At 41.8% G+C, this 23,315-nt stretch overlaps 1 protein-coding gene across 1 annotated transcript in view; it reads left to right on the top strand.

The window, feature by feature from the left end:
- LOC126126961 (cytochrome P450 4c3) overlaps nucleotides 1–22,868 on the top strand; it is a gene marked incomplete at its 5' end in the record, with an annotated part of 305,398 nt that extends 282,530 nt beyond the window's left edge. The window contains one exon of the mRNA XM_049915143.1: nucleotides 22,708–22,868. Coding sequence (XP_049771100.1) covers nucleotides 22,708–22,868 — 161 coding nt within the window. The remainder of the gene's footprint in view (nucleotides 1–22,707) is intronic.
- Nucleotides 22,869–23,315: the final 447 nt, after the last annotated feature.

The raw sequence follows: 23,315 nt of genomic DNA, 5'->3' as shown, positions 1-23,315 counted from the left end.
AACGTATGCGGATTTGGATTGATCCTGACAACTATATGGGCATCCGAAGACAGGTAGCATAACCTAAATATCTTAAATAAACTTAGTGGTGAAACGTCCCCTTAGAAAAATTATTGGATTACTGTGCTAATAAATCCCTTACGTTATTTGATTTTCAAACAGCTGAGCAGAACTGAACGTACTCAGACATTTCGTTCTTTACCTATTCTGATCAACACTAAACTGACACACAATATTTTTTAGCGCAACGCAATCTGACTTTCAATAATCCCTACAAAAAATGGCCCTGACTAACATTAACCTATACCTTTCACAAATCACTTACCTCACAAAAATATTCGTTGCTCGAACTACTGCAATACAGCGAGCGCCACTACTGCCAGCTAAATAAAAGATTCAAACTACTGAAGGCACTAACTACTGAGAGGCATAGTTAGCAAATGAAAGATTTTGATAGAGAACAAACAATGTATTTACCTTAATAGTGTTAAAAAGTCATTATATATATAGCAGTTCATGACATCCATTCTTACAAATGTACTGTTTCTGATGTACACACGTCCAGATCATCCGCTCTCAAAAATCCGCCACTCACTTTCCCACATCCACCACTGCTGGCGGCTCACCTCCAACTGCGCAACGCTACGCGCTGTTAACAGCCAACTGCCCAACACTACAATGGCGAGTATTGCAACAATGCCAACCAGCCACAGACTGCACACAGCACAGCCAGTGATTTTCATACAGAGCGCTACGTGGCGTTACCAATATAAAAACCTAAACAGCCTACTTACATAGCCCCCATGCTCCCCACAAAAAATTTTACATATTGTTTTGGGCAGTGGCCAATACAGGTTTGAAAAAAATTTTCATAATTACAATAACAAAGAATTAAAATGCACACACTTATTGATACAATGTTGGTCAAAAGCTAAAATTTTCTCACAGTCCATCAAGACAGTCCTGATCATTCATCACAGTGAAACTGCAGTGGTTTTTTTTTTTTCTCAAAGTTTGAGCAGTAAAAGAAAATGCACACGGAAGTAATGGATTTCCATGCAGTCTTCAAGAAGTAGTGTTGTCCTTCCAACGGAAAGACAGTGCTGACTCTTGACATGCAGACAGGTAATGGGTCACAACAGAGCAAACCCATATTAGTGTCAGTCGAAGTTGAAGAATATTGGTAGGTAGGTCATCACAGAGCAGACCACTGTAGTCCGGTTAGAGATTACGGTATTGGTGGGCCACCAGAGGTGCAGACTCAGTGCAGTCTTTGTAGAAATAATGGTACTGGTGGGCAAGCAAAGATGCAGATTCACTGTAGTCCTTGTAGAGACGGCCAACAGCCATCTGTTGCGACTGTGCAGGTGCACAATCACCATTGAGGAGTCTTGCAGACAATACAGCAAGTCCATAAAACACCACTTGTGCACTCACAAAGTTTTTGGAGTTGACCTTAGAACCAGCAATGCTGTTAACCAGTCCCTTGCTGAATTATCAACACACGTCCAAACACTAACAGTCCCAACTTCTCACATACTGTTCATATACTATGACCAACAGAAATATGTGCAGTGAAATGAATGCTTACAAGTTAATTTGATGAACTGGTGTCAATTACAATTTTATAACATGAGAGTACAATAACAAAGGTACGAAATACATCATTAAAGAACATAACTGTACAGATAACATTTGTAGTAGTACAGGCTTTACAAAAGAATAGAAATAAACATATATGTCAGTGTTACAGGAATTATGACATAAGTAAATAAATAAAATAATGAGAATACTTTCGAAACATGAGTTTCACACATGAGCATTGAAACAGAACAGAATAAATAATGTGTAAACATCTTTACAAAGAAAATTACATATTATTAATGCAAATTACATTTGCAGATAACAGTATTCCTCATCATAGTGAATGTAGCTTAGTACTAGAAAAATTCTACAACATAAATCTTATTAGCTAAACACATAAAGACAAGAAAAAGACAAATACACAAGGGTACATAAACACATAGCGGAATAATACAAAAGGAAAGACAGGGTTCGTTTTCAGTGTAACATTTGGTACTGCAGTCCAACCCAGAACTTCATTCCATAGATCTTTCCTCTTATTTCAATATTTGTTTCCACCAAAAAAATCCTGTCCAAGCATGCTTTCTGTATTTATATGTTCACATATTTCTAACCTCATTATTTATTTTCCATTATCTTACCTCATCATTTATTTCCAAGAAAATCCTACCTAAACCTGTTGTCCCTAAACCCTACTTTTTTGTTCATATCCTCTTTCAAAATACTTTTTTGGCCAAACCATTTTCTGATAGCTTCTCAATGCATTTATTCCAATTCATCGCAACTCGTTCTCTTATATAGCCTACCCCATCTTAAGCTAACTTAAATCTACTGAGCTCAGATGCATAAACTAAGGGACGAGGCAATGCAGCAGCACAAAACAATTAACACAAACAGCAACGACAAAAAAATGCAAATTGGCAAAGCAAGCAGCAGTATATCTAAATTAGCAGAACAAATGCAACATTACAACTAATATGAGCCAATGGGCAGCAACAAGAAAAATAAATCAGTAGTAAAACTGGCTTAACAGAGTAATAAAAAGTGAAATTCAGTAGCACTATGCCAGGCAAACAGCAGCAGCAAATACTATAACTTATACCTAAACATGGCAAAGCTCAAGCAGAAAAAATATTACAGTAAAGATGGCCATGTCTAATATCTATGTCACATCTTAGTGTCTACGTAATTAGAGTGGTGCACCACAACAACTTATTGTAAAAAAAATATTACCATGTACTTGAAAAGAAAATTATGTATGCAGTTACTGCTACTAATCCCTTCTTATTGTTCTTTCATATGAAACGTCCCCTTCTTATTTTTCTTTCCTTTCCAAGTGCTCCTTTTTTGAAGAATGTGGATCATAAAATTATTATTTAACAGATCTGTTGACAGAAAGTTTTCACAGTAGCAAATGCATTTAATTTTATTTTATAAAACCAATGCTGTAACACAGCTGGAAACCAGATATCAAATGAAATAAGCAACTATCTAAAGCGAAGCATAAAAATCATTTCATAAGTTAGTAGAAATTCTCTCAACTGCCGTAGAAAGACACTTGTCATAATCAGGTGTGCAGATGTAAGAATATTTCCCATCAGTTCATAAGCATTTCAGTAAGTAGCACAAAGTACAATATGTTTTCAAGTAATGAGTGTGTCGTATTTGCGATGCTTTCTCCAAAGGAATGTCAATAGCGAGGATAATGGCCTCTTTTTATTCCACCTGTGCCCCTGAAAGGCACACACTAATGACTTTTTTCCAGGAGACTGTCGCACAGCTGGGTGCTTACAGTGACCTAGCTTCCTTACCGAAATATTTACGACATCAGTTTCCGCTACAGTGACAGTTTGATACAAATAAAATTTGCGTTACAAATCTGTAGAAACAAAATCCTATAAATATAACAGTGTCCAAAAAAAATTCGGCGGCATTGTGATACATTCACACATGTACACACATTTCTTAACGCTTAAAGTACGATTCTTGGTTTCCAACATCCTTTTTCACGTATCAGAGTCCCCTAACCACTATTCATTACTCCTTACCTTATTACACATATACATATTCGTCGACACTTCTTCAATATTTCATCATAATAAATATGTAGCATAATCAAATTCCTCATATAGCATCAGCTTATTGATCATAAACATACCTCAACAGCAAAATACACATGTTCGTCGTAATAATCACATCATAACACCTCAGTCAAATCTCAAAATCGTCATAGCTTCCTCCAATAATATCAAAACCTAAAGAAAATTCTCTGCTTGTTTCAATAGTGTCATCTACCTCAAACGTACTTTAAAAATCATTATCCCATACCAAATACATCATTCAAAGCTCTCATAGTATCACAATGGTTCCGAAAAAATATGAACTGTTCACGAAGTACAGACAAAATACAATTTCATAAGTGTGAAGTTATCCAACTGTGTAATTACATAAACATCTGTCACTGGTGTAGTAAAAACATGTTTGCTTCTCTGTTAAAATAATCAAATAGCTGTGTAATTCTGTGTCAGAGAAACATGGTACCGATGTGTAAAGTTGTATAAGGAAATACCATATTAGCTAGGGCTCCTTGTGTTCGCCACACACTTGGTACACAAAGTAAGCGTGTACCCCCCTGAGGATTATTGTAATTATACCCTCAGGTGTTACAGATTACAGCAATGGAATGAAATATATCACGGTAGGTGGTATCACGGTAAGTAGGCTGTTTAGGTTTTTATATTGGTAACGCCACGTAGCGCTCTGTATGAAAATCACTGGCTGTGCTGTGTGCAGTCTGTGGCTGGTTGGCATTGTTGTAATACTCGCCATTGTAGTGTTGGGCAGTTGGCTGTTAACAGCGCGTAGCGTTGCGCAGTTGGAGGTGAGCCGCCAGCAGTGGTGGATGTGGGGAAGTGAGATGGCGGATTTTTGAGAGCGGATGATCTGGACGTGTGTACATCAGAAACAGTACATTTGTAAGAATGGATGTCATGAACTGCTACATATATTATGACTTTTTAACACTATTAAGGTAAATACATTGTTTGTTCTCTATCAAAATCTTTCATTTGCTAACTATGCCTATCAGTAGTTAGTGCCTTCAGTAGTTTGAATCTTTTATTTAGCTGGCAGTAGTGGCGCTCGCTGTATTGCAGTAGTTCGAGCAACGAATATTTTTGTGAGGTATGTGATTTGTGAAAGGTATAGGTTAATGTTAGTCAGGGCCATTCTTTTGTAGGGATTATTGAAAGTCAGATTGCGTTGCGCTAAAAAATATTGTGTGTCAGTTTAGTGTTGATCAGAATAGTAAAGAGCGAAATGTCTGAGTACGTTCAGTTCTGCTCAGCTGTTTGAAAATCAAATAACGTAAGGGATTTATCAGCACAGTAATTCAATATTTTTTCTAAGGGGACGTTTCATTGGAAATGCACACCGTTGAAAAAATAAAGCTGAAAGCCCCACCAGATCGAGCCACGAAGAAGTCTACAAAAATACAAAATTTTGATTTTATTTGACCGTTACACAATCACCATTTCAGACGGATCAAGCACGGATTGGGAAGGAAACCGATAGCACCCATTCAAAGCAAACTTCCTGGCATTTGTCTCAAATGATTTAGGGAAATCAAGGAGACCAGTTGACATGCCCAACAGTATGATCTGAAACATGGATTTACGTCATGGCGATACTATTACGTAGTATAAATATCTGATGCTTTAAAGTACCATGGGTACAAGACACGTGTATTTAGTATCAAGGCATCAAAATGCATGTTAGGCCTCGGGACTCTTCCTGCAACTGCACGCGTGGCTACTTGTCCCCACATCTCACTCTAAACGTGCTCAATTGGAGATAAATGCAGGTCAAGGAAAACTATTACTGTGTCAAAGAGCCTCTTAGGTATGTAAGTTACCGATGCACAAGACGTTCCCGGATATCTCTCCTTAAGGTCACATTCGCCGCCACGTGGCATGACGGTGTCACCTTTCATCACGTTCACTATTGGTGCAGATACTGCACTTTGTTCACCAGTAACAGTAGGGAATGTAGTAACATCACAACATTTACTTCCTGAGGCCCACCGGTTCTCTCTTCCATTCATTCGTAACAAAGCGGTACGTCCAATATTTTTGGATTGTAGTGTTCACAGAATCTACCTGAAACGAAACGATGCTTGTTAATTGCGAATCGGCCTTACTTGTTAGTGGAGGCCATCTCCACGCTCTCGGAATTACGTTGACATTTTTACTAGCTCACAAAATGCAACGTAAACATTACTATCCTACAGACCTGATACTAACAGGATACATTTATCCTAAAACAGCGGTCACACTGGCAAGAATGATAGCTTAAATATAGACCCTTATTTGAACCTGAAGTAGAGGGCTATGTCAAAATGTTACTCATGACCGACTGTACATAAACACAATAAAATTATTTTATTTCATGTTCGCCCAAGAGGTCCCACAGGACATCCATAAAAATATTTAGCGCGTCTGTCAGTGAGAACTCCTCGTGAATGTCTTGTGTTAAACGACAGAGGGTTCACGACGTGGCTAATTCCAAAACGAAACCGTTCGCACATTTGAATCTGACAATTTTCGAAGCCTCGCATCGAAACATGTTGTGCCATTTCGAAATTTAACAGCAAAGAAACTATTTTAACAACAAATTCTGTAGGGAAACCCATTTCCAGCACATTTCAGGACTGAATTTTTCTCGCAGATGTGAGTCACCTCCGCATTCAACATATCTGTGATTAGGTTCGCCCTAAAACCCAAGTTCTACGATCACCTCAGATAGTGCACATACTTTTCCACACATACTAGAACAGTGTTCCATGAAGTCGGATCATCGTCGAATCAGAGCCCCGCCGACAAGATGTCAGCGTTTGTTCTAGGATATTTTCTGAGTTATGGTTCAAGGACCAGTGATTTCCGGTGGCTCGCTACATGGTAATAACTATGAAGGGCCTTCAATAAGTATCACAACACATTTTCTTCTCGGCCAAATTCCCTTGAAAAATGCGGAATTGGTTGTGAGATGTCGTGGAATATTCCCGCTTTAACCCCTACAGTTTGATGGAGTTCGATAGGTGACGGTTCTATAGCAGCATTCAAAATGGCGTCTGTAGCGTAGGTTCGTTCCAAGCAGACAGTTGTAATTAACTTTCTTGTGGCGGAAAACCAGCGCATCGCAGATATTCATAAGGTGTTGCGGTATGTATACGGAGACATGGCAGTGAACAAAAGCACACTGAGTCGTTGGGCGAGGCATCTATCATCATCGCAACACGGTCGCGCAAACCCGTCCGATCTCCCGCGTGCCCGCCGGGCGCACACGACTGTGAGTCCTGCAATGTTGGAACGTGCGGACACTCTCATTCGAGGTGATCGACCGATCGCGAACAAACACTTTGCTGCACAACTGGACGTCTCTGTTGGTTGTGCTGACACACTCGTCCAGCAAATGGGGGTACTCACAGACGTGTACCCGAAGGATTCAGTGTCGCCCAACAGAAGACAGCAAAGAGCAATGCAGGACCACAGGAATGATGGGGAGGTAGTTGATGCAGCAAGACGTCGACCAGTAGAGTGGTACCCCAGGCCGTCCCAGTAAGGTGGCAGACGGCCGTCGCATTGAGCGGAGATTATGTTGAAAAACAGGGTTTTGTAGCCAAAAGGGTGGGGAATAATATGGTGTATAGCAAACCTGAATAATACCAATCTGATTTCAGAAAAAAATTTGTTGCATTACTTATTGTACGACCCCCGTAATTATGACATATTCGGTTTGTACCACTGGCACAGTTGTTTCTGTGAAAATACATTAACGACAATGAAAAATGCAGTAATCAAAACGTACAGCACGAAACACAGAATAATGCAACAACCTTAGTGGAGGTTGTTGCCGTCGCTGTAGGAACAGAGTGGCGCCGCTGTCGCAGTCAGCATGCTGTGAATTGCATGCTGTGAATACATACACGACGTCCATCACCAAAGCTATCCATATTGAAAAACCCAGACAGAACTGAGCATTAGTGTGAGTGAATGAAACAGGTTTGTTTCCAAGTAAGAAACACAGCGAATACCGTCGACATTCGCACTGATTTGCATACACCAGGCGATTATTATCCAACTTCAGCTGCTCGCACAGGTCCAGTGTGGGCTATAATTATCGTATGGCAGCAAAACTTGGTAGATATTTCAATGCGTTAATGCAGAAGCGATTTACTACGGAAAAAAGGTTAGTTCCAATTTTGGCCACCAGGTCCAAATCTTTCTATACAGGGTGCTACAAAAAGGTACGGCCAAACTTTCAGGAAACATTCCTCACACATAAAGAAAGAAAATATGTTATGTGGACATGTGTCCGGAAACGCTTACTTTCCATGTTAGAGCTCATTTTATTACTTCTCTTCAAATCACATTAATCATGGAATGGAAACACACAGCAACAGAACGTACCAGCGTGACTTCAAACACTTTGTTACAGGAAATGTTCAAAATGTCCTCCGTTAGCGAGGATACAGGAATCCACCCTCCGTCGCATGGAATCCCTGATGCGCTGATGCAGCCCTGGAGGATGGCGTATTGTATCACAGCCGTCCACAATACGAGCACGAAGAGTGTCTACATTTGGTACCGGGCTTGCGTAGACAAGAGCTTTCAAATGCCCCCGTAAATGAAAGTCAAGAGGGTTGAGGTCAGGAGAGCGTGGAGGCCATGGATTTTGTCCGCCTCTACCAATCCATCGGTCTCCGAATCTGTTGTTGAGAAGCGTACGAACACTTCGACTGAAATGTGCAGGAGCTCCATCGTGCATGAACCACATGTTGTGTCGTACTTGTAAAGGGACATGTTCTAGCAACACAGGTAGAGTATCCCGTATGAAATCATGATAACGTGCTCCATTGAGCGTAGGTGCAAGAACATGGGGCCCAATCAAGACATCACCAACAATGCCTGCCCAAACGTTCACAGAAAATCTGTGTTGATGACGTGATTGCACAATTGCGTGCGGATTATCGTCAGCCCACACATGTTGATTGTGAAAATTTACAATTTGATCACGTTGGAATGAAGCCTCATCCGTAAAGAGAACATTTGCACTGAAATGAGGATTGACACATTGTTCGATGAACCATTCGCAGAAGCGTACCCGTGGAGGCCAATCAGCTGCTGATAGTGCCTGCACACACTGTACGTGGTACGGAAACAACTGGTTTTGCCGTAGCACTCTCCATACAGTGACGTGGTCAATGTTACCTTGTACAGCAGCAACTTCTCTGACGCTGACATTAGGGTTATCGTCAACAGCACGAAGAATTGCCTCGTCCATTGCAGGTGTCCTCGTCGTTCTAGGTCTTCCACAGTCGCGAGTCATAGGCTGGAATGTTCCGTGCTCCCTAAGACGCCGATCAATTGCTTCGAACGTCTTCCTGTCGGGACACCTTCGTTCTGGAAATCTGTCTCGATACAAACGTACCGCACCACGGCTATTGCCCCGTGCTAATCCATACATCAAATGGGCATCTGCCAACTCCGTATTTGTAAACATTGCACTGACTGCAAAACCACGTTCGTGATGAACACTAACCTATTGATGCTACGTACTGATGTGCTTGATGCTAGTACTGTAGAGCAATGAGTCGCATGTGAACACAAGCACCGAATTCAACATTACCTTCCTTCAATTGGGCCAACTGGCGGTGAATCGAGGAAGTACAGTACATACTAACGAAACTAAAATGAGCTCTAACAAGGAAATTAAGCGTTTCCGGAAACATGTCCACATAACATCTTTTCTTTATTTGTGTGTGAGGAATGTTTCCTGAAAGTTTGGCCGTAGCTTTTTGTAACACCCTGCATACAATACTTCGTCGACTTCTCCGATGCTCATATTGAATAAACTGTGTAAATGGCGGTTAATAATATCAACATAATGCCTTTCTCGCTTGTTTGACATTTTCTGCCCACGTCCCGTTCCTAATCCATTACATGTCTACACGTCTTTCTTGCATTAAAAAAGCCAGATTTGCACTTGGTGGCCGAAATTGAAAATGCTTGTTTTCCAGCGTAAATCGGTTTCGCACTAGAATATTTTCCAAGTTTCGCTGATATACGATGATTACAGACCATACTGGACCTCTATGAGTTGCTGGACTTTAATTATAGCCTCCGGTATTTTCAATACAACACAAATGGTTCAAATGGCTCTAAGCACTATGGGACTTAACATCTGAGGTCATCAGTCCCCTAGACTCAGAACTACTTAAACCTAACTAACCTCAGAACATCACATACATCTATGTCCGAGGCAGGATTCGAACCTGCGACCGTAGCAGCAGCGCGGTTCAGACTGTACCGCCAAGAACTGTTCGGCCGCAGCGGCCGGCAGTACAAAACAGATACAAAGATCAATCGGAATGTAGTTACTGTGTAACAAGCCACCAGAATGCTCACATAATGTCTCTCAACAACTTCCGAAATTTTTTCAGTGGAGCTCATGTTCATTTTATGAATTGCGTTTCAGTACTGGTTTTGTTTTTAGTTGTGTACGAAATATCCCCACTGTCGAGTATCTTTTACATACGGGTACCTCAGAGAGCAGTTTATTCTGCTTGTGTTCTAATTTCATCCCTCATACATTAAGGCAGACAGAGAAAAGCTCAATAGGACGTAAGATTCGTATCATCCGGTACTTCATCCTTTAGGTTTCGCTGTGTGCGTCGATAAACATTCTGATTTTTTCCTCGTATTATTGTTTTTCTATTAGATTGGTGTATAAGTTCGTGTTGTTTTGTTTTGCGTGCTAGTATTCCGGTTGCTATGGGTTTGTTCATTAATTGTAATTTTTTCATTTGTAGTTCGCTGTTGCTATTTGAGTTTACATATTGTCATTTTGTCATTTGCGCATAGTGAGTGGAATGGCTCTGAGCACTATGGGACTTAACATCTATGGTCATCAGTCCCCTAGAACTTAGAACTACTTAAACCTAACTAACCGAAGGACAGCACACAACACCCAGCCATCACGAGGCAGAGAATCGAACCCGGGAACCCGGGCGTGGGAAACGAGAACGCTATCGCACGACCACGAGAGGCGGGCACATAGTGAGTGGAGCTGTGTATTCTAGAAAATGGATGCCAAGTGGAGAAATCGGAACATTTCCGACGCGTTGATCTGTTTCAATTCAATAGAGGGATTTGAGCAGCGAAGGCAGCCACAAACGTTTGCACCGTGTATGCAGATAATGCCATTGGACACAGCAGGGTAATAAAATGGTGTTTTCGTTGTAAGGAGGATCGTTTTGACATCAGTAACCCTCCACGTTCAGGAAGGCCTTCGGGGTCTGATGAAGATCGTTTAAACTCATTATTCCACATTACCCATGTGCGTTTACTCGAGAACTGGCAAATGTGATGAGCTGCGATCATTCCATCATCGTGCGACATTTGCATGCAGTGGGGATTTCAAAAATAGGGTGTGTGGGTACCGCATGCTCCAAGCTTTAAGCCAAAATCACAGATCACAAAATCACAGATATGTGCATCTCTACATGCTCATCACCATTTGCCTGTGAGCAATACTGACTATTTCTATGCTGCATCGTTACTGGCGACGAGAAATCATGTCTTTATGCTTAAGTAAGGAAAAGAAAGAATAACTGAGCCCAAACAAAGCAGCAACTCCCAGTACCAAGACCTTGTAACATGCGCGCGCTCGGGCGCACGATACTCCTTAAAGCCTGTACTATGGTAAGTTGACGGGCTTCACCTTATGAGAAAGGATTTTTGTATAGATATTGACCGCGTGTACCTGAATGGAGGCAAATCAGACTTACACCCACTCTGTAATAACAATGATACGTCAAATAAGTCCGAAATGCAACTACACGTTAGGACGGACAAAAAGCAACACAGAAGATGCTACCAATTTGTTAATAATACGGTCGCCAGTCTAATTAGGCATTAACTGGGTTTCTTCCCTGTACAAGTTGATGTACGTTCATGCTAAACAACACGTAGTAACACTGCATAATACGGTAAATTTTAGAACCAAACAATCTATTGAACTGATAATTTAACTTTCTGTACTGATATGGATAAACCATAAATACATAACACTACACTATAATGTTTACTACAAAACTTCGTACTGTCTGTTGGTCTGATTAAAATCGGGCATAGGTTACCCTAGAAATAGCACTTTCGAATCACACACACAATGTCAATTTTGATAAAGGTAAAACACTGATAAATTTTGGTTTTTATATTGACTTTAACTTTTCTGGTCAAATCAGTTTAGAACACTTCAGAATTCAAATGAATAAAAAGGGGGGGAGGAACCCTGAAACTGTTATGATCACTATAAAAAAAATTGGATTACTGAAATCATTATGTGCTCAAGACTTCCAATATATGAGTTACTACTCTGTTCATCTTATTTCCTGCTCATTTAAATACCATTATATCTGTCCCGAAATAATTAAACTTCATTACTAAATCAATATCAAAATTATCTTCCAACTTTGTCAGACCTTCGTTATTTATCTATTGGTTCATTAACAAAACAGTTCTTTAAACATCATTCTAACATAGCTAGGTCTGCAGGTAATTATTATTAACACATACTTTAATTTTTCATTTCGGGACACTCGGATTGCATAACATTTGGAAAGGACCCTGTCTAGGTTAGTTGTGAGGATAATTAAATGATAGGACAGTTCTGGTAAAATTTAAGTTGTTATTGAACAGTATGGAACAAAAGTAACACCGGTCCATATGAATACAGTACTAAAAGTTTCAACCTGTTCGTATCGATGCGGCGGTTGGCGGGCGGCGAGATGGCGAGGCACATTGCACACATACAACCACAGCCATGGCTCTTGACGTATCGGCACTTTATTTCTTCATAGCGTCGCAATAATTTTCCATTTAGTGCCTATGGAATTTTGCCATGCTGAATGGGCGTTGGAACGGCATACCCGAGGCTCAATGAAACTACGTCTTCCAGGAGAGCCTCCTCGCTCCATAACGTGTTGCTCAGACCAATGCCCAACTCCGACTACTACTGCTGAGCCCGTTATGCCGTGCAGCGCCCGTGTGCATTTTCCCGCGCTCGCCTGCCATCCACCTTTTACCGCTCCCCTACAGACAGGGTATTCACCCGAGGTTTTGCATTCTACATATCCTATTACATTGCCTACGTATGGACCAGACGCACAGTTACAATTTTAAACATCTTACAACAGTTTCAACATTTGTTACACTTCAATTCTATTACAATATTGCTTGAAATTTGACATAAACATTAATATTCACATTGAAATTTGTTTACAGTTTTCTTAACACAATGACATGAAACAAAAAGGAAATGAAATCAGAACATCGATTACACTAATTTATCGAAAAATCAGATGGAAAAAAAATTTACTTATATGTACAATAGTACAGCGTTGTTGTTGTTACAACCTGTCCACAAAAGATGATGTTATGCATCTAGTGGAACAGCGGCGGTATGGTATACGCTTCGAATATGGCTCGACGAGTTCTCCGCCTCAATAGCACATGATTTCTACAGTTCCGGGATCGAAAAATTACTGCAGACTGTTGTAAGTAGTGAAGGAGACTGTATTATTGATAACTTAAGTCTCTTATGTGTATCTGATGTGCTTATTAAACTTTAGGAAGAACCGCTATGAATTTATGCACATATGAGGTACTCTACACTTATTAATACAATGTGGACATCTTCAAGTATGACGTCATTGAGAATCCTGTTTGATGGTCAGAATTTGACTTGTTTTTCTTTTGTGGATCAATAGATAAAAATTGCCTTGCCATTCACGTCATGGTTTCTGATTTCCATAACTCATTCCCAATCTCACAGATAGCATCACCACATGATTCTACAGATGATCAAAATATCCTTATCCATCTCTTCCATAGTCCGTTTAGTTGCATGCTGTCCAGCTATGATATTTTTCCCTTTTACGTGTACGAGTTCTGAATCTGTCTCTACTTCAGAGATGATTACGTAATCGAAAGTAACAGGGCACCACCTGAGGAAAGGGTAGCTTTCACAGAGACATTGGCTATCACGTTGAAGCTGAAACGTCCCCTTAGAAAAATTTATAAATGATTGTGCAGATAAATTCCTTACGTTATTTGATTTTCAAACAGCTGAGCAGAACTGAACGTACTCAGACATTTCGCTCTTTACTTATTCTGATCAACACTAAACTGACACACAATATTTTTTGCGCAACGCAATCTGACTTTAAAAAATCCCTACAAAAGAATGGCCCTGACTAACAATAACCTATACCATGAATCACTTACCTCACAAAATCTTCGTTACTCCAACTACTGCAATACAGCGAGCGCCAATACTGTCAGCTAAATAAAAGATTGTAACTACTGAAGGCATATGAAAGATTTTGATAGAGAACAAACAATGTATTTACCTTAATAGTGTTCAAAAGTCGTAATATATATATATATATATCAGTTCATGACATCCAGTCTTACAAATTTACTCTCTCTGATGGACACACGTCCAGATCATCCGCTCTCAAAACTCCTCCATCTCATTCCCCACATCCACCACTGCTGGCGGCTCACCTCGAACTGCGCAACGCTACGCGCTGTTAACAGCCAACTGCCCAACACTACAATAGCAAATTCCAACAATGCAAACCAGCCACAGACTGCACACAGCACAGTCAGTGATTTTCATATAGAGCGCTACATGGCGTTACTAACATAAAAACCTAAACAGCCTACTTACAAAGCTACAAACTGCGCAGCACAAGAGACCAGAATAGACCGCTGCGTAGAGTTAACGGACTTCCAGGTGATGACTCAGCACGATTCCTATAACTGAGCAGTGCAACAGGTACCAGTTTTACTAAATACTCCCAGTTTACTGTTTCCAGATATGTGGAGGACTAATTTCTAAACGCGCATAACCCAACCGCATCATTTAACATTCCCTGTAACAAGTACTGTTGCGTTGCTACCGGTTCCAGCGACGTTGCTTCTGGAACGTGGTAAAACACGGTGAGCTACGAGCTGGACAAAGTTTTGCGACCAGCGACTCTTCGAATGGTCTGTTCAGCTGACAGTCTCCCGTGCCAGAAGTCGTGGCAAGCTGCCAGCAGACCTATACGTGTCACTGCTTTCGAACATTTCAGACGCCACAGCTCGCCCATAGACATGTGCCAGTGTACTCTGCGTCGTTTGAGTTCTGTAAATACGTTGCAGGTGGTTCTCTCATCTAGGTACCTCATACGGTACTTGTACTCAACGGCAACATTCGTGTGCTGCAAGCTAGCCTGTGGTGTATGACCGAGTGCACCCGCAAATCATTTCATTTGCCATTCATGTGTTTATTTTTTTCCCGCGGTCTGTATAGCGTTTACCGATCGCACCCATGATGGCCATTTGCTCACTCTCGATCTGACACTTCTATTTCTATGAGTGAATTCTCTCTCTGTGACATTTCAACTTTGTGTCTACAAGGTAAAGTCGTATCCGAATCCTGTTCGTGTACTGCTTACTCTCTACTTTCGTATTTCTGTTCAGTTGTACATCTACGAGGTGCATTCAAGTTCTAAGGCCTCCGATTTTTTTTCTAATTAACTACTCACCCGAAATCGATGAAACTGGCGTTACTTATCGACGTAATCGCCCTGCAGACGTACACATTTTTCACAACGCTGACGCCATGATTCCATGGCAGCGGCGAAGGCTTCTTTAGGAGTCTGTTTTGACCACTGGAAAATCGCTGAGGCAATAGCAGCACAGCTGGTGAATGTGCGGCCACGGAGAGTGTCTTTCATTGTTGGAAAAAGCCAAAAGTCACTAGGAGCCAGGTCAGGTGAGTAGGGAGCATGAGGAATCACTTCAAAGTTGTTATCACGAAGAAACTGTTGCGTAACGTTAGCTCGATGTGCGGGTGCGTTGTCTTGGTGAAACAGCACACGCGCAGCCCTTCCCGGACGTTTTTGTTGCAGTGCAGGAAGGAATTTGTTCTTCAAAACATTTTCGTAGGGTGCACCTGTTACCGTAGTGCCCTTTGGAACGCAATGGGTAAGGATTACGCCCTCGCTGTCCCAGAACATGGACACCATCATTTTTTCAGCACCCGAAATTTTTTTGGTGGTGGTGAATCTGTGTGCTTCCATTGAGCTGACTGGCGCTTTGTTTCTGGATTGAAAAATGGCATCCACGTCTCATCCATTGTCTCAACCGACGAAAAGAAAGTCCCATTCATGCTGTCGTTGCGCGTCAACATTGCTTGGCAACATGCCACACGGGCAGCCATGTGGTCGTCTGTCAGCATTCGTGGCACCCACCTGGATGACACTTTTCGCATTTTCAGGTCGTCATGCAGGATTGTGTGCACAGAACCCACAGAAATGCCAACTCTGGAGGCGATCTGTTCAACAGTCATTCGGCGATCCCCCAAAACAATTCTCTCCACTTTCTCGATCATGTCGTCAGACCGGCTTGTGCGAGCCCGAGATTGTTTTGGTTTGTTGTCACACGATGTTCTACCTTCATTAAACTGTTGCACCCACGAACGCACTTTCGACACATCCATAACTCCATCACCACATGTCTCCTTCAACTGTCGATGAATTTCAATTGGTTTCACACGACGCAAATTCAGAAAACGAATGATTGCACACTGTTCAAGTAAGGAAAACGTCGCCATTTTAAGTATTTAAAACAGTTCTCATTCTCGCCACTGGCGGTAAAATTCCATCTGCCGTACGGTGCTGCCATCTCTGGGATGTATTGACAATGAACGCGGCCTCATTTTAAAACAATGCGCATGTTTCTATCTCTTTCCAGTCCGGAGAAAAAAAATCGGAGGCCTTAGAACTTGAATGCACCTCGTACTTTACCCTACAAGGCTGAGACGTTCACAGCCTCTTTTACATCCAAACCAGCAATCTTTAACATTGCAAGAGTCACAGCTGTATGCCGCCAGACAACATGCGGGAGATCGGACCGGTTTACGCGACCTTGTTGCGATGATGACAGACGCCTCGCGCAATGACTCGCTGTGCTTTTGTTCTCTGTCAGATCTTCGTAGACCTTCTGCAAGCGCGTATGAGTATTTGCGATGCTTTGGTTTTCCGCCAAAAAGAAATCAATGACAGCTGTCTGCTTGGAAAGGACATTCGTTACAGACGCCATTTTGAAACTTAGGTATAGCGCCATCACCTGTCGAACTTCATGATACTATATGGGCTGAATATTCCACGATATCCTTCAACAAATTCCGTATTTTTTCAACCGAAACTGGCAGAGAAAACAATGTGTTGCATTTCTAATTGAACGCCCCTCGTATAAGCACATAAGCATCCAAGTCTAGGTAAAGTGACTTGAATTTCTTTCTGTTTTGTATTACTGCCGAGGCACATCCAGCAACAGTGATTCAGTGGTACTACACAAGTTTCTGCCTTACCTATGGTTGAGAAATTTTCCTACACTTATAAGAACGAGTAGATGAGATAAAGTTTTCGTGAATGTTGTGACATTTCTTTCCTGCTAATCTACACGTTCGTCAAGGCTTGGCTGAATATTGAGCGATTGCATCATAAATGAGGCACAAACTTGTCATTGAACTAATGGCTTGTCACGTAAAATCCACAGTTAGACTTTTTGGGGCATCAGTGGCTGTTAATCTGTTTCTCGGATCCTTCCAGGTTTGATTCATCTCCCAGTGTCACAAGCTGGCAGTGTGCTGTAGCGTTGCAGTACCTGATACGCAACACAGCCTCGGTTTCTCTCCATAGTATTGTGCGACTCGTCCGTGAAGTGATGTATTGGTGGTGAATTACGTACTTCTCAGTATGTCATAACACCATTTAAGTGACATGGCATAGATAACCGCCGTTAAAAGGCTGTTGCTGATGGGAGCGAGTTGATAGCATTTCGACATATTTTACCGTGCTTTAGTTTGAGTATCGTGGAAACCCTTACAGATTTGAGAAACTGTCGCAGATTGTTTTTCTCCAATTACATCAGATAAATATATATAGTTAATACAGTTCACATGCAGAAGATGAATTTTTAAAAAAGTGTCTTGAAAGTCATTGAAGTTCCGGTATCACTCTCCTGTATTTAGCATTTTCTTCTCATAACAAGATTACAAAAAAGTTACTACTCCCTTTAGCTCTTCTCCAAAAATATGTACATAATTTTTATAAAATGTCGTGTGACTAGGGCCTCCCGTCGGGTAGACCGTTCGCCGGGTGCAAGTCTTTCGATTTGACGCCTCTTAGGCAACTTGCACGTCGATGGGGATGAGATGATGATGATTGGGACAACACAACCCCCAGTCCCTGAGCGGAGAAAATCTCTGACCCAACCGGGAATCGAACCCAGGCCCTTAGGACTGACATTCTGTCGCACTGACCATTCAGGTACCAGGGGCGGACATAATTTTTTTTATGATACTTGGTGAAACAGCATTTATTGCAAGGTTGCTTAGCTTTTCTTCTCTACTGTACAGTGTAGTGTTCCAAATTTCCTACTTTATACAGTGTTAGGGAATTATAGAATGTTATTGTGATTCAGGTAAATAATATCTACACCTTTCACCTCACTCATGAATCTCCCCCACCTCCCCTCTCTGTTTCCATTTCCTCCTCCCCCTCACCTTGTCCATCCTATCCTCTATCCATTTCAACCTCTCCCTAGCATGATCATCAGCACATGTAGCCACTGCAACACAGTTCAATAATTTAGGCTGATACTGCTCCTACAACATACCTGTCATGTACGGCAGCCTACATGTTGGGACCCAAAGAACCGTTTATTGTCCCTGGCATGTAGGCTGCCCCAAAGCAGGCTGATTTGGCAGGCTGACACTGTTCCCAGACAACATACCTGTCATGTAGGTAGCCTATACACCAGGGGAAACATGGTTTTGCCCATATCTCTGCTCCTATTGGATCTAGGAGGTTGTGAGCTGCACAGTGTTGATACTCATGAAGCCTGCTGTTTGTGTGCCAAATTTGCTTGTAATCTATCCAGGAGTTTGGGAGGAGATCCCAGACTTACAAGAGTACATACACTCTGCTTCAGATCCATAGCAGATGTAGGTTATATATCAAGTTTTGCGACTGTAATAAAAAACTTATTTAAACCATACCCCTTTTGACTTATTTCAAAGCATTTTTAGTAGTCAATGTAGTAAAATTGTGATTTTTCTTACACTTCCTTTTAACAAGATAGTAAACAATTCTTATGTACTAAATTACTACATTTAAACGGTATGAAATAACTATTACTGCTCATGATACTTTTATTTCTCATTGTATTTCTGATATTCTTCTACACCTAGGTGTTCCATTTTAATTCAATGACATGGAAAATATTTTCGTTTTCTTGTTGTGTAGATTCATTTGCACCTCATGTACTTTGCTTTGATGTTATGAGCTATGATCGCTTTTTGTTTTTTGTGGTTGTGTTTTGTTTTTATGGTTGTGAAAGTGTCTGCTATTCTTCTGTCTCTTTGTGTGTTTGTGTGTGTGTGTGTGTGTGTGTGTGTGTGTGTGTGTGTTCGTGTGCGTGTGTGTATGTGTAAAAGTAGAGATGATATGTCCTAACTTCTGTGTGCGCAAATTATTATTTCGTTAAATCTACTTTACTGTGGTACTGTTGTGGATGACGAAGAGTGGATAAGTTGCCTGGTTTATGTGGTACTTTTTTTGTAGCAGCTAGATGGGATGTCATTTACCTGCTACTAGCGTCCCGCCCTGGCTCTGCGTAGTTACCACTAAAGGGTACACACACGTTCAGTATTAATTGCGCAGTAACATTGTGTCAAAATAAGGGGCGAAAGTGCGAGGTCAAGAACGGCACATTATTATTAACCAATATTTACGCCCAGGACGCGTCAGTTCAAACTCTGCCTTCGTAACGAACATGTCGGTGACCGATGACGTGGAACTCATATATATCGAGACTGAGTCGCTTGCCTTGCAAAACATAAGCAGAAATTATGCAGAACGGACGAAATAAGTCCGTATGGCTTCCAGTACACATTTCAATGGACCAGCTGCTCATTCATTGAAGCATAGATTCGTAAACCACAACAGCAACAACTAATTAACAAATCAAGTAAGTGAAATATGTAATTTATCGTGTACACGCGCCGTTTTCTATGTGTTTCTCTGCGGCAACAAGTGTTGCAAGCGAAATTACTGACTGAAAACTTAACTTCTTGCAATGCCCGTGGCGTGACAACTGGTGCAAGAAAAAACGCGTGGTGCTTTAATATACATCCTTCAGTACATTCTCTGATATTTTATTACTTAGTTTTTATAGTTCTTTGTTGAAATTCGTATGGAGCGAATTCGATTTCCGTCGGCCTCGACGGCAACTGTCCTTTATTGCACAATATTACCCTGACACAGCACAACATATTGCGCGATATATTAAGCGAGAGTCAATATTTTTAAAGCTCTGCAGTCTCTTTGAATATATTACACAAATCATCAATACTAATCACACACTGTCAATATTATAGCTCAATACTCAGATTTGAGCAATAAATATTGATCGTGTGAGGGTTCCTCTAAGTATCTACGGTCAGACAACTAGTCTGGCGTAGTAGTAATAAATTATAGACACAAACCTTCCCATTGAACCTGTCTGTTTATTAGTAAAAACTGTATTAAAATCTTTACAGAAGTTCTTGACATTCGCCTACACATAAAGACAGAAAAACGAGGCGGGGAAATTTCGTTTGTAATACACTGAAGTGACAAAAGGCATTGATACCTCCTAATATCGCGTCGGACTTCCTTTTGCCCCGCATAGTGCAGCAACCCGACGTAGTATGGACTCATCAAGTCCTTGGATGTCCCCTGCAGAAATATTGAGCCTTGCAGTCTCTATAGCTGTCGATAATTGCGAAAGTATTGCCGGTGCAGGAGTTTGTGCATGAGCTGACATCTCGATTATGTCCAGTAAACTTTGGATGGGATTCACGTCGGGCTATATGGGTAGCCAAATAATTCGCTCGAATTGTCCAGAACGTTCTTCGAACCAAATGCGAACGAATGTGGCCCGGTGACGTGACGCATTGTCATCCATAAAAATTCCATCGTTGTTTGGGAAGATGAAGTCCATTAATGGCTGCAAATGGTCTCGAGGAACCGAACATAACCATTTCCAGCAATGATCGGTTCAGTTGGACAAGGAACCTAGTCCATTCCATGTAAACACAGCCCACACCATTAGGGAGCCATCACCAGTTTGCACAGTGTCTTTTTGACACCTTGGATCCATGGCTTTGTAGGGTTTACACCACATTCGAATTCTGCCACCAGCACATACTAACGGAAATCTGGACTCATCTGACCAGGCGACAGTTTTCCAGTCGTCTACGGTCCAACCGATATGGTCACGAGTCCCAGAGAGGCACTGCAGTCGCTGTCGAGCTCAGTGCCCTAGCAGATACGGTCGTTGTACTTCGGACATTGATTTCTGCGGTTATTTCACGCAGTGTTGCTTGTCTGTTAGCACAGACAACTCTAAGCAAACGCTGCTGCTCTCGGTCGTTACGTGAAAGCCGTAGGCCACTGCATTGTCCTTCGTGATAAGTAGTGCCTGAAGCTTGGTATTCGCAGTACACTCTGGACTGTGGATCTCGGAATATTGAATTTCTTAATGACTTCCGAAATGGCATGCAGCAACCAATTCGCGTTGCAAGTGTGTTAATTTCCGTCGAGGGGCCATAGCTACGCCGGAAACCTTTTTACACGAATCACCTGAATACAAATGACAGCTCCGCCCGCCGTCTGTATATATGCATATCGCTACCCCAGACTTCTGTAACCTGAGTGTACTGCGCAGTAGTCAGCATTGCGCAATAAATATTGAGGGTGTGAGGACCTCTGGAAGATTTTTCTGGCTTGGTGGTAATACAGGATGTCCCTAAAAGGATGACCCGATTTTAACTTGTAATAACACTGAGACAAATGTCACTAGGTAAGTGAAACAGCGCTGGATGTAATCAGCGTGGTCTAGAGTTTCAGAAAAAAATCCGCTAGATGTCACTACGAGCGCTGACCTGGAGCGTGCTGCCAGTCTCGCGCAATATGGCGTCCGCGCAACAGAAGGCGTATTGTCTTATTGAATTTAGTCGTACTTAATCGCAGATCAGCGGGCGTTTCATATTAGATTTCGTGTTAAACGTTCCTCCCTTACCTCGTGATATTGATGAACTAAAAACCAGAATATCAACTACTGTAGCTTCAGTGACAGAGGACACCTTACGCCGCGCGGGATTAGCCTAGCGGTCTAAGGCGCTGCACTCATGGACCTCCCGGCGGAGGTTCGAGTCCTCCCTCGGACATGGGTGTGTGTGTGTGTGTGTGTGTGTGTGTGTGTGTGTGTGTATGTATGTCCGTAGGATAATTAGGTTAAGTAGTGTGTAAGCTTAGGGACTTATGACCTTAGCAGTTAAGTCCCATAAGATTTCACACGCATTTTTTATTTTTTTATTTTTGACACCTTACGCTCAATTTGGGATGAATTCAGCTGTCGGCTAGATATCGTCCGTGCAGCCAATGAAGTACATATTGATCATTTATGATGGATTTTTATAAACTTCTGTCTTTTCTGGGTAATTCAGTATTCAGTTTGTTGGTGTTAAGCCTTTCTTCCTAATAAATAGTTCTATTTAGAATCGAGTAAATCTTTTTGGGACACCCTGTAAATTATGTACGCAAATCATTCTTGTGAATCAATCTGTCTATTAAAGGAAACTATATCAAAACCCTTGGAGCAGCTCCTGAGATAAGCCCTGAGATAAGTTTCAGACAGAAAAACGCGGCGGGAGAATTTCATTGGCAATATGTCTGAAATATTTCATTAGTATAGTGATGTCTGGTTGCTAATGTTTATTTGGTGATTTACTGTGGATTTATTTTCTGTGACTACCTTTTGACTTTGAAAGTTTTCTTGTAGCGTTAGGAGATACATCGTAAAATTAGAGAGGTGCAATTCTGACGCTGCCGGTCACGTACTGGCGTCCCCAAAATTGCTTTTAGGGACAGAGGAGTGAGCCTGCGCGCTCGTGTTGCAGGTCAGAAGTTCGCCATACTGGAGGAAAAGGCGGTGATCTCTGCGGTGCTACGGCGCTACCGCGTGGAAGCGGTGGACCGCCGCGAGGACTTGACGCTGCTGGGCGAACTCATCCTGCGGCCCAAGGACGGTCTGCGCCTGCGCATCGAACGCCGCCTCTGACGCGTGGCCTACGCCCGGCTCACCTGTATCGATCGTCCGGGTCGGCCGGCGGTCACACGCAGCGACTGACACTCCACCGCCCACGCCAGACACACCGCCGCTGCACGGCCCCCCCTAGCTACGTAGCCTCGTTCTAGGCCACTCGCAAATGTGCGCGAATCCCGGCTTGTCTGAAACAATTTAAATCGAATAATTTGTTCGTGTACGGTTACAATGCAAACATAATCAACGAAATGTGTCAGAAGAAGCTGAAAGCCAAACAGTTAATAAACAACATCGAAATAACGCTAGATAGACAAGTAAAAGAAGAATAGCAAAATTACGCTGTCGTGCCGTACATCGGAAAGATCTCAGATAAAGTAGCGCGTATGTTTTGCAAGAAAATCGTTCGTATTAGTTTTCGTACCGACAACACGTCGAGTGACGTTATGCGTCACAAGACGCAGA

Source organism: Schistocerca cancellata, chromosome 1 (genome assembly GCF_023864275.1).
Source record: "Schistocerca cancellata isolate TAMUIC-IGC-003103 chromosome 1, iqSchCanc2.1, whole genome shotgun sequence".
NCBI classification, from domain to species: Eukaryota; Metazoa; Arthropoda; class Insecta; order Orthoptera; family Acrididae; genus Schistocerca; species Schistocerca cancellata.
This window is presented reverse-complemented; position numbering and strand designations above follow the sequence as displayed.